The sequence below is a fragment of the Solanum tuberosum genome, unplaced genomic scaffold, assembly GCF_000226075.1.
Source record: "Solanum tuberosum cultivar DM 1-3 516 R44 unplaced genomic scaffold, SolTub_3.0 scf00102, whole genome shotgun sequence".
Lineage (NCBI taxonomy): Eukaryota > Viridiplantae > Streptophyta > Magnoliopsida > Solanales > Solanaceae > Solanum > Solanum tuberosum.
The window spans coordinates 1122196-1135340 of record NW_006239028.1 but is presented as its reverse complement, the minus strand read 5'-3'; the positions used below and the strand labels follow the sequence as shown (position 1 = coordinate 1135340).

At 36.0% G+C, this 13145-nt stretch overlaps 2 protein-coding genes and 1 pseudogene across 5 annotated transcripts in view; 2 read left to right on the top strand and 1 right to left on the bottom strand.

Moving 5' to 3' along the window:
* LOC102589776 (probable sugar phosphate/phosphate translocator At1g06470) overlaps window positions 1-2471 on the top strand; it is a 17499-nt gene extending 15028 nt beyond the window's left edge. For 2 of the 4 annotated variants that reach the window (XM_015309408.1, XM_006348855.2), the window contains exons 12-13: window positions 784-940; window positions 1766-2215. In XM_015309408.1, the coding sequence (XP_015164894.1) occupies window positions 784-904 (121 nt within the window). In that variant the 3' untranslated portion in view covers window positions 905-940; window positions 1766-2215. Of the gene's footprint in view, window positions 1-783; window positions 941-1761; window positions 2216-2364 lie in introns of those variants that run through there. The other 2 variants (XM_015309407.1, XM_015309406.1) reach the window with 2 other exon arrangements.
* Window positions 2472-3405: 934 nt separating this feature from the next.
* On the top strand, window positions 3406-10141 carry LOC102586385 (G-type lectin S-receptor-like serine/threonine-protein kinase SD2-5; annotated as a pseudogene).
* A 672-nt stretch (window positions 10142-10813) lies between these two features.
* Window positions 10814-11775, bottom strand: LOC102589448 (uncharacterized). Its single transcript, XM_006348854.2, has one exon. The coding sequence runs from the start codon at window positions 11594-11596 to the stop codon at window positions 10970-10972; it is 627 nt and encodes a 208-aa protein (XP_006348916.1). The 5' UTR covers window positions 11597-11775; the 3' UTR covers window positions 10814-10969.
* Window positions 11776-13145: the final 1370 nt, after the last annotated feature.

Here is a 13145-nt window from a genome sequence, read left to right as displayed (position 1 = left end):
ATCCAACAACTAAGTAAATCAGCTGTATGTTCGGGCATAGTCCATTTCACTTCTAAATAGTTGAGAAACATGGACCATATTTGTGCTGTGAAAGTACAATGTAAGAATAGGTGACTGTTAGTTTCCCCCGTCTTTCCACATAAAGAGCACCACGGAAGTATGATCTTTCTTTTCTTCCTCAAGACTTCATGTGTCAAGCATGCCTTTCTAATGACCAGCCAAGTAAAGCATTTAACTTTTGTTGGTGCTGCAGTCCTCCAGATATTTTTCCATGAACTCTGGTATCTGCTACTTTGCGAGTTGCACTCCTTTTTATATGCCTTGCCAACTGTGAAGATCCCATCCTTACTGTGTGACCATCTAACAACATCATTGTCAGTATTGGTGCCTGCAAAATCCCCCACTTCCTCCAACAATTTGGCTACTCTCTCTATTTCCCAATCATTTAGAAGTCTTCTGAAATAGAGATTCCAACCTTGTACTGTCCAGCAATCACTGATCATTGCCTCAGAATTGGTGCACAAAATCGCTTTGCATTTACTTTCAACTTATCTAGTATTTGTACAAGCTCTTCAATATTTCTTTCATAGCATGGCCAGGGTCTTACAGGAAACATGTCGGTGATGTATTTCACTTGAGCGACAGCATCCAGTTAAACTGTACTTGTTAATAACTGGTCTTGCAAATCGCTAATAGTATAGGGTTGTCATGAAAATTATAAAAAGATTTGAAGTGTTGGATGGTTTTTGCTAGGTATTAAATTTGTTTTCCGCTTCTTCTCAGGTATGACAAATTACAGAAAGGTAATCCAAGTGAAGATGAAATTTCACGATCCTCAACGCAAAATGGAGCTGCAAAGTATGTTATTCTTGAAGAATTGGAAGATCAAGAGGATGGCCCTTGAAGTTCTAATATCACTTTATCTGCATTTGCGAACCTAGTAAGCTTCTTAATTATAAGGCTCTGATGCATTTTGTATGTTGCGTATGACGGAGGAGTTGCTTTTCATTGTCATAGAACTTCAATATAATATTATTCTCTTTTTTGTTTATCATTCATCCCTACCATTAACTATCACTATCATCCACCATTATTATCAGCCACCAATACCAATGTTAACCACTACTACCGGCCACCATCACCTTTATCTATTACCCACAACCAACACCATCAACTAACATCATCTCCTGTCGGCACCCACAACCCGCCACCGTTGGCCATCACCACCACCAACCATCATATAATTTTAAAAATGTTTTGTTGATATAGTAATTAGATTAATTGGTATGTTATTTGAATTCTGTATCTACTAATTTTTGAATAAATACAAGTTTTATACATTCAGATGTTGAGAAAACAAACCGTCTTAATTATTTGGTATCCAGATCTTAATGCAACATCTTCATATCCAAATGTATATTCAGATTGAGACATCTAAGTCTTAATAAAACAAATGAGGCCCCTGCTTTGATCAGCCTGATTGTTAATTTTTCATTTTAGTATAAGTGATGTAGTTAGAGAACATTTTTTATTTTCTGTGAACTACATCTATCCTTTCTTGTCTCTCAAGACATACCATAATAGACAGTAGTTGGTGTGGAGGAAATTGGATACAAATCCTAGCTGCTTTGTTTCTTTTTATGTACTTGCTCAACTTTCATCAATGCTTGTTATACTGATAAACTATGGATAGATCATAGATGCTTACGAGCCGATCTAAGATAACTTGTAGTCTGCATCTGTTTGATTGTGATATGATTGCTAGATGACTGCTGGCAATGCTGATGTTTTCAAGAGAGGATGAGTTGCCATATTTGAATTAATACCAAATAGAACGAAAGAGGCAGTGTCGATTGATTAGTTTTCGGCTTGACCCTGCACTGGACAGCCTTTGATCAGTTTGCTGGTGAAAGAAAGAAGCTTTTCATTCATCATTATTGTTGGTAAAAAAGATTGATCAGTTTCCATACATAAATACTAAGGGCCTATTTTTGTTGGACAAATTTTCGACATTGTTCTTGTATCTCTATATGAAGTTTTCATCCACATTCATTCAAGTATTTTTCGAGGTCTATCTCCTCCTCGTAATATGATCTTAGTACGAGTCGATTATAGATCTTTAGTTTACTTGTAAAACAGGTTTGCCATTGTATTTTAGATGAGTTTTTGCTTTGATTCAAGAAAGTTTGTCAACTGATCTCTTGTATCATGTCAATGTTTCTTTATCATGAAATAAATAATATTGTGAGGTGTCGAAGAAAACATCGTTTATTTAAGGACATGACACATCTTTCTATTGATATTGACTTGATGAAGCTCTCTGCTCTCGATCGTAAACCATATATTATGTAACATACACCACAGATACATTCAGAAAGCTGGTTGGAGTTGCTCATTTTCATTTGGAGTTTGCACAGTTGGTTGGAAGGTACCTAATTCAATGACACCAATGACGAAGCCAAAGCTATCACGGAATTCAACATTTAAAGAAATAAACACATGAAGAAACCAAAGGAATATAATATTTATTGTATACCATAAGAGAATTTCACTGTATATATATAAAGTCAATATTATTTTTGTGTTGTTGACCTATTGCTTGTGTTATTTGAGCATTATTGGCATAATGTGTTCAATCTACTTACGTTCGAAGCAAGGAACTAATCGTCATATTTAAAATACACGTTTTGTAGAACTCATGCTACTCTCATAAGTAAAATCAGATCGAACGATCTACTATGAAAATACAATAGAAGAGAGACTAAGTAGAACATAGAATTCATGGTCAATGGTTTGAGCGAATAAATCGGTCAAATACCATTTTTATTGTAGGATTCTTTGACTTGTTAATTGCTTGTCCAAGTTACAGAATGTTGTATAGTAGGACAAGTAAACGGTGAATATTTTAATATACCAAAAGCCAAAATTTCAACTAGGCTCTTTTAACGCTCAAATATGCTATCGAACTTTGAGAAAAGAGTCATCTATGCTATCCGTTAAAAGTTCTGCTCATCTATGCCATTTTCGTTTGAGAAAGGTTTATTCATGCTGTTAGCCATTATTTGTTAACTAAAAACAAATACTGACATGGATGAGCCTTTTCTCAAACGGAAATAAGGTAGATGAGCCAAACTTTCAATGGATGACATAAATGAGCCTTTTGTCAAAGTTGCTTTTTCCCTTTTTAAAATAATAGTCAAAGATCATCATGTAGCAATATATTCTTTTTTACATGCGATTTATAGCATTGACAAAGACAACTTGAATTCTATACAACAAACTTCCAGCTGGCTTGAGTTTTACTAGTCAATTTCAATGTTATCTAATTTGTGAAAACTAGGTGCTTGCTGCTTTCTTGATCATACTATATATAGATTCTGCATTAGAAAATGCAATTCATCAAATTTTAACTCATCTTCCTCTAGTGTTCTTAATGGCTTTATGCAAGATTATTCCTTTTGCCTTCATCCTTCTTTGTTGTTCTTGTTATCTGATATCGGGCCAACGTTTCGATTACCCCACTGCAAATCTTTCTACAACTTGGATCAACAGTGTTTCTGCACCCCATTCAGTGGATTTCACTGATGGCTCAAGAGTAAGGGCTATACTACTCAGAGGAACTTTTGGTCCAAAATATGCTTGTGGTTTCTACTGTAATGGCAATTGTGATACTTACCTCTTTGCCATTTTCATTGTGCAAACTAATAGCGCGTCCCAAATTACTTCTCCCGCGATTGGATTCCCACAAGTTGTTTGGTCTGCTAACCGGAACAATCCGGTTAAGATCAATTCAACTTTGCAGCTTACAGCACAAGGAGACTTGGTGCTCAGAAATGCTGATGGTACTTTGGCTTGGTCAACTAACACTGCTGGCAAATCTGTTGCTGGTTTAAGCTTGACCGATGAAGGGAATCTTGTTCTGTTTGATTTGAAGAATGCAACTGTTTGGCAATCGTTTGATCACCCGACAGATGCTTTAGTTCCAGGGCAGAAGTTAGTATCCGGGATGAAACTAACAGCAAGTGTTTCAACAACAAACTGGACCAAAGGAGGTTTGTTTTCCCTCTCTGCTATCGATAATGGTTTGGTTGCTTTCATAGAGTCAAATCCTCCCCAAACATACTTTGACGCGACTATTGGTGGATTGGATCCTAGTGGAGGATCCAATTATGTTAAGTATTTGGATGGAAGCTTAACTTTCTTCACAAATTCGAGTGGTACAACCGAGTTGGTTCTGGTTTCTATTACTCCAGCATCCTCTGCTCAGTATATGAAACTCGAGTCCAACGGACACTTGAAAGTGTACGAGTGGAAAAATCGATGGGGAGAGGTGGATGATCTCTTGACAGGCTTTCGTGGTGTGTGCAATTACCCCACAGTCTGTGGAAGATATGGCATTTGCACAATGGGACAATGTAGTTGTCCCATAAGCTCTAATTCAACTACCTATTTCAGACCGATAAACGTTAGGCTGCCTAATCTTGGTTGCTCTGAGGCCAAAAAGCTAACTTGTAACAACTTAAAGAAACACAGACTTTTGGAAGTTGAAGATGTGGACTATTTCGCATTTACTGCAGATATTAGTAACACAGATGTGAATACTTGTAAACGCGCATGTTTGAATAAATGTTCCTGTAAAGCTGCATTCTTTCGTAGTGGTTTAAATTCTTCCAGGGCCATAGGGGAATGCTACTTACCAACTGAGATCTTTTCACTAATGAATAATGAGAAGGACAAGACAAGGTATGACTCTGTCGCGTTTATAAAAGTACAGGTTTAAGCTAAACCAGCTGCTGCAATAGGGAAAAAATCGTGTTTTATGTACAAAAATGAATCTATGGGAGGACATGGATGGAAACTTAGCAAATTATGCACGGGATCTTGAATAAGTTCATGCTAGACATGAACTATATGAAGGTATTATTACATAAATAAATGGTTGGATAAGCCAAATTAGTGTTAAGAGTTCTCTGTATTCCTTCATTTCTCTTCTTCTCTGTATTACACTTTCATTTCTGTTTGTTATCTGTAATTTCAATTCAATAGACAATAATAAAGACAATCTATTTTTTCAATCGTTTGGTGAGTTAAGTGTTGGTATAATATATAAACAGACACTCAAACATGACCTCAACTGACAAGTAAACAAGTGCACATTTAGACACTCTAAATTGGTCTCAACTGGCAACCAAATACTCCAATTTGTTTCCCACTATGTCTCGTGGATACCTGATACTGACATGTCACATAAATTTTGGAGGTGTCTAGATGATCTCATTTTATACGTTGGAGTGTTCAACTGACACAATGGAGACGAGTTAGGGTCATGTCTAGATGTGCATACTCAAAGTTGAAATATTTATTTATCAGCCGAGGTCAAGTTTACGTGCGTATACATTATGCCTCAAGTGGTTGTTGCATTGTCATAGTTCATGCCTTGTCTTTAGCTAAGATTCAGTGAAGCTGGCTATGTAGTAACTCATAAGTTCAAAGAAAATGAAACTAAGATGCAAAATCAAGAAAACTCATAAGTTGCATTTCTAGCTTATTTATGTCATGTTAAGTGGCGGAGCCAGATTTTGCATTAAGAGTTTAAAATATGAAGGATGAACCCCCTGGGCCCTACCTAGCTCCGCCACAGGTCATGTTCTGTAGCTTAGGTTTTTTTTCTTATAATGCATATATAGTGGGGATATAGTAGTTGAAGTTTCCACCAAGCAAACAGTTCTCTGTATTGGTGTCTCCTCCTCTTGACATCATGTTGACTTTCTTATAATCGTCGTTAGTGGCGGAGCTAGAATTTTTAATAAGGGGTTCAAAATCTGAAGAAGTAAACAAACAAACTAATCGAAGGGGTTCGACATCATCTACTTCGGTTAGTTCGACATCATCTACTATATGCATTGACAGTCTAGTCTAGCGTACCCGAGGGCCGGGGCCTTCGATGGGATAGTGACAGATACAGAAAAGGAAAGTTGGAAGGGTATTACAAACACAACATAAATTAGATTATAGATGTTCAAGTTATAAATCTTAGCCAAATTTAGGAAGGATTTTATGTATTATCACAAATTAATATTGTTATGTAAATAATTTGGTCAAATGTGTTGTACTCTTTTAACCTGTCATTTGTACATATATCACTTTCACACGTTTAACTATTAATTAATATATGTGAAAGTAAAATAAATTAAAAAGAAACTACTTTGTGTTTTCCCTTTCATGGTTAATATGCAGGAACTTTTAAGTTTAAGGTTTTTTTTTTTTTTTTTTTTTATGTATTTTCTCTTTGGTAATACATTAAGGTGGTTATTTCATTAGATTACACCTAAGATGAACTAAACTTATTACGGACGATAAGTGTTACTTCAATGGTAAATATTTCCCCCACAAACTCCAACTTTAAGACTGTGACTTTGAATTATCAAGAAAGTAAAAAGGAAAGGAACTCCTAGCTAGAAACGGGTAAAAAAGGAACAAAAACAAAATAATAAAAAAGTATAGACTTCTTTTGAAAATTATAAGTCGAAATGTTGACGACTTGGAAAATTGAAATATTTCTTCAAAGATTAATACATTTCCTTTCACACTTCAAAATTGGTTTCACATTCTATAATTTTATCCAATAAACCTCTGTCGGGTCAAAAAGAAGGGAATGAAAAAGGAACTTTACCTACTCATTTTGTTCATTTCTAATTGATCAGTTTCAAAAATCAAGGAATAATTTATCATTTTATACTTTTTTAATCCTTATTATTAAAGAGTAGTACTATTTTCAATTCATTTTCCAACCTCTAGATTAGAATAAATATATATTCTTGAAGAGCATGTCAAGTTAAACATGAACATACTAAGAATCCAAACAAAGGGATTCAAAATATACTCTCTATGTTTTAAAAAAAAGACCTAATTTAATTTGACATATAATTTATAAAAAAGAAAAAGAAAAATTCAATCTTGTGGTCCTAAATTAAAGTAATGTCAAAAGTATCAAAATACCTTTTAATTTTGTGGCCTTAAACATGTCACATGAATAACTTAAATTAATGTGTTGTTAAATAAGGAAATGAGTCATTCTTTTGAAAACAACCTAAAAAAAAAAAGAAAGCAGATTATTCTTTTTTGAAATGGAGAGAGTATATATTATGCTAAAGCGATTCAGTATTTAAATTTTATGTATATGGAAAAGCTAATTATTTTACCATATTTCTATCGTATAATATTTTAATGAAAGAAGTTCTAGTGGGTGGACGACTTGGTAAGGTCAACGCGTTCATTTAGTCCACCATTTCTCCAAGTTGTAAGAAGTAGCTACTTGGTGCGTTCTTGACCATAATTATATTTTGAATTAAGGATAAAAAAAGATGCATTAATGGGTCAATAATAAGCAAATAACAGCTTATTGCAGAGCTCTTAATTAGACTCTTTCAAACAACCCAACATCTTAAATTTAAGTTCAATCATTTTTCATCTCAATGATGAACTAAAGGCCCTTTGCCTTCTTTGGAAAACCAAAAAATTGGTCTTTATGGCATTAAGCCAGTTTTTACCTTTCTTCTTCTTCATTCTTTCTTGTTCTTTTCATTTGATAACTAGCCAACCTTATGATTATCCATCTGCAAATCTTTCTACAACTTGGATCAACAGTGTTTCTGCAGACCATTCAGTGAATTTCACTGATGGCTCAACAATAAGAGCCATACTACTCAGAGGAACTTTTGGTCCAAAATATGCTTGTGGTTTCTACTGTAATGGAAATTGTGATACTTACCTCTTTGCCATATTCATTGTGCAAACCAACAGTGCTTCCCGAATTACTCTTCCCGCGATTGGGTTCCCACAAGTTGTTTGGTCTGCTAACAGGAATAAACCTGTTAGGATCAATTCTACTTTGGAACTTACAGCACAAGGAGATTTGGTGCTTAGAGATGCTGATGGTACTTTAGCTTGGTCAACTAACACTACTGGGAAGTCTATTGCTGGCTTAAACTTGACCGATGAGGGGAATCTTGTTCTGTTTGATTCGAAGAATGCAACTGTTTGGCAATCGTTTCATCACCCAACTGATGCTTTGGTTCCAGGGCAGAGGTTAGTACCAGGGATGAAGCTAACAGCAAGTGTTTCAACAACAAATTGGACTGAGAGAGGTTTGTTTTCTCTCTCTTTTACCGATGATGGTTTTGTTGCTTTGGTAGAGTCAAATCCTCCCCAAACATACTTTGACGTGACTATTGGAAGATTGAATGCAAGTAGAGGCTCAAATTATGTTGTGTATTTGAATGGTAGTCTAGCTTTACTCTCAAACTCTAGTAATTCCAGCAATTCACAGACACTGGTTTCATTTAGTCTAGCGACCTCAGCTCAATATATGAGACTGGAGTCTGATGGACACTTGAAAGTGTATGAGTGGCAAAGTGGGTGGACTGAGATGGATGATCTCCTCACAGGTTTTAACGGCGAGTGTTATTACCCCATGGCCTGTGGAAGATATGGCATTTGCTCAAGGGGGCAGTGCAGTTGTCCCAAATCGAGCTCTAATTCAACGACCTATTTCAGACAGATAGATGATAGGCAGGGTAATCTGGGTTGCTCTGAGGTCACAAGGCTGACATGTAATGCTTCAAGTAACCACAGATTTTTGGATCTTCAAGATGTGGACTATTTCACGTTTACGACAGATATCAGAAACACTAGTATGAATACCTGTAAAGATGCATGTTTGAGGAACTGTTCCTGTAAAGCTGCTTTGTTTCGCAGTGGTTTAAACTCATCCACGGGAGACTGCTACCTACCATCCGAGATCTTTTCACTAGCGAATAATGAGAAGGACAAGACAAGGTATGATTCCCATGCATTTATAAAAGTACAGGTTGAACCTGAAATAGCTGCTGCTAAAGAGAAAAGGCGTGTTAATGGTGCTATACTGGGCTCTGTTATAGGAGTTTCCATCTTAGGGATCATAGTTGGAATTGCAGTTTTCATATTCTGGAAGAAGAAGAGAAAGGCCAATGAAGATGAGGAGGATTATCTAGATCACGTACCAGGAATGCCGACTAGATTTTCATACGATGATCTAAAGGCTGCAACGGAGAACTTCACCAAGAAGCTTGGTCAAGGAGGATTTGGGTCAGTTTTTGAAGGGTGCTTAGCAGATGGCACAAAGATTGCAGTGAAATGTCTTGATGGAATAGGACAAGTCAAAGCGTCATTCTTAGCTGAGGTTGAAACTATTGGCAGCATACATCATGTAAACTTGGTGCAATTGATTGGCTTCTGCGCTGAGAAATCTCATAGGCTTTTAGTATACGAGTGCATGAGCAACGGATCACTAGAAAAATGGATCTACCATGGGAAACAGGAGCAAACTCTAGATTGGAACTGCAGGAGGAAGATTATTCAAGACATAGCCAAAGGATTAGCCTACCTTCACGAAGAATGCAGGCAAAAGATTCTGCATTTGGATATTAAGCCCCCAAACATACTATTGGATGAGAAGTACAACGCTAAACTTGCTGACTTTGGGCTTTCAAAGCTAATTGATCGGAATCAGAGCCAAGTTATGACTCAGATGAGAGGCACTCCTGGTTATTTGGCTCCTGAATGGCTTAGTGGAGTCATAACAGAGAAGGTAGATGTCTACAGCTTTGGCATTGTGCTCTTGGAAATTTTGAGTGGAAGAAGACATTTTGAAGCATCGGAGTCTGAAGACCAACAGGTAATGGTGAACTTATTCAGGAGAAAGGCAGAGGAAGGGAAGTTGGTGGATCTTATTGATAAGCACAGTGAAGATATGCAGTTTTACAAAGAAGAAGTAGTAAAGGCGATGCAGATTGCTGCCTGGTGTTTACAAAGCGATTTCACGAAGAGGCCATCAATGTCGATGGTGGTCAAGGCCATGGAGGGTGTTATAGATGTTGACAAGGATCTAGACTACAGCTTTAGACCACAAACTGTTTCCGCAATACCATATATCAGTTTTGCAGATTCAACTCCTTTATTGCCTTCGATCCTATCAGGTCCAAGGTGAGGAGGAAGTTCCTTGGAATTTTTGTTAATTTCTTTTTTTTATGCTATTGCAGCTTGCTCGCTGCTGTGTAAATTACTTCTCCAATGTTCACAAAGTTATGATTGTTTTCTTCAATTTATTCATGCAAAGTTTGTCCTTTGAGAACTAATCAACTAATCAAAATGTGGATTTGATGAACAAGGACGGTTTAATTTATACCGTACAGAACATTCCATACCTAATACTTCAAAGGGATTAAAAGCAACATTTTTGAAATTGCATGTTGTCTACGGTAAACACTTACATGCACACCCGGTGTTCACTCCAAACCAAGAAATTCAACGGTAGCAGTTAAAATTTGAAGTGAGAATACATACCCTAAGTCACAGTTAAGTGATAAATGTGCGTAAACACCAGCTCATGGACATCTAGGGAAACACAAATCACTAATTATGCACAAGACCAGAGAAGCTAAAAGCATCCTCTTTTGTCCTTCCCTTGATATAAGTTAAAAACAACAGCACGCCCAATGTATTCCCACAAGTGAGGTATGAGGGAGGTACCTTACCCCTGCCTAGAGAAGGTAGAGACTGTTTCTGATAGAAACTCGCTCAAAACAGTTTTCGAATATGGAAGGGTAGTAATATGTACCTCAATACTAGATTTATAGATCATCAATAAGCAAAAGAGTATCTAAGATTCTGAACTCATGTCTAACTACATGAAGTTTTCAGCCATGGCTATACAAAGTAAAGGAAACGAAAGAACATCATGTACAAGTAAACTAAAGTCTAATGAGGACGATTTTTCCATATAAACAACTATGAATAGTCACAGATTGCTTTATATATAACAAGCTATCATAATCAGAGTTGATAAATATATACACTACTATTTACATATGAATTGTGGAATGACATTGCAACTCCAACAGAATTTACTCAGTAAATTGAGCTTACTGATTCAGTAGACAGATGTAAGTCTAACTGGAACAACCTTCTCTCTAGCTGTATCACTGAATCCACCAGCCACAATTCTCACCACTTTCTTGAACGCAAAATGCAAGCAATTCGACAACGCAGCCCAACACATCAACTCATAGACAAAATCAAAAGCCGGATCCGAAAACGAGTTCGACGAAGATTCTTCCCAATTTGCCCCTCCAAATCCATCAAAATTCCATCCCCTACCACCACCACCACCACCGCCGCCCCAGCTACTACCACCACCAAACGGCCCGTCGTAATTACCTCCGTCAAATAAAAATCCGTTTTCATCACCTTCATCAGCTCCACCGATCAACGACTTCCGTATAATCCGCCTAGTCTTACAAGCCAGTCTTCGAGGTGCGGCTTTGACCTTGTTGTACTTTACAGGCGGCGGCGCTAAGGCATCGATCGGACAAATCACGGCGGAAATTTGACGAACTCCGGCGGTGGAAGGTGATTGCTGCTCCGATGAGGAATCGGAGAGTGAGAAAATGTTGTTTGATGAGAAATTGAGATTGCGATTCAGAAGAAACTTTGAAAAACCTAAGCCTTGAGTGGTGACCACCGTCGTTAGCGTATCGGAGATCATAGAAATTTCCATTGATGATCGATCTATAAGAAGGTGAATTTCGAAAAAAAATCAATCAATTTTTAGAATGGGAAGTTAGATATTTTTTTGGGAAGAAGACAATTTATATGCTGCTGCTTTGGAATTTTCAAGCGGTAGAAGAGAGAAACGTGTGATTCTCTGCAATGCTTATTCTTGCAAATTATAAAGTTTTTTTTTCTTTTTCTTCCCTTTTATTTTTGGATAATATATATATGATTTTAAAATATAATATTAAATTATTTGGTCAACGAAGGAAATAAAAGTATCCAAAGAATAATATGATTTTAAAATATAATATTAAGATTATTTGAAAGAAAATAAAAGTATCAAAAAGATTAATATATGCACTTAAATAAAATTAAAGAGGAGAAGCTCTTGAAATTCAAGACAAGAATGTGTGAGAGAACCTTTATTTATAATATTAAGAAATCAAATTAGATTAGGACTACAAAATTTATTTTGAGTTAGGATAAACAAATTCTAACTAGACATGAATTAAATAAAGACTTAGTTTCAAATATATACAATAAAATAATTAATTTATGAAAATATAGCCATGATTTATTTACATAAAAAAAAAAAAGCCAAAATCAGAGGAAATATACTAAATATATATTATAGCTTGTCAAAAGTCATAGAAAGAGTATACCGAGTACTATTCAATATAATTAATTTATACATGAGCTATACACTAACTATATGCTATGATTAACTTAAAAAATTGAATATAGCTTGCTTATACATGAGCTATACACCGATTATACATTATGATACACTCAGAAAGCCCAATATAGATTAAGTATACATGAAATATACACTGAGTATTCATGAAGTATACACTGAGTATACATGAAGTATACACTGGCTATTCAATCTTGATCAACTCCAAATCACCTCTTAACAATCCTAAAATTTAGATATGAAATCCTCTCAATAATTCAACTCTTTTGATATATAATTCGCTCAAAACAATTCATGTTCACGATACATCTTTTCAAGTCTTTTGATATATAATTCACTAAAAACAATTTAATGTTCATGGTACATCGAAGACGAAGAAGAAACTGGCGAAAATGACGACTACAATGAAAACGAAGGTGGAGAAGAGATTGACTATTTTCTTGTTAATCAAATTGACCAAATGGTCATTGGATGTAATTACACTAAATACCATATCCTAAATAATCTAGGATTCTTACTCTTGTATTGTTATATTATATCATTGTAGTAGCAACTAGCCACCAATGTTCTATTTGTTAGGCATTTTATAGTAGTTAGATGTGATTTGCATTTAGTAGATGAATATACTTTGTATTAAATTACAGTAGTGTCAATTTGTGCGCTAACCTAGATCCCATAAAGGGTGCTTGTCGATTAAGACAGCAGGACAGTGGTCACAAAAATTGAAATCCGCTAAGCAATGTGTAGCAAATCACCTGCCCAATCAAATAGCCCCAAAATGGATGACACTTAAATGCACGACCTACATCTGGCCGTCAAGGCAAGTGCCAGTACCCAATGAGTAGGAGGGCGCGCACCG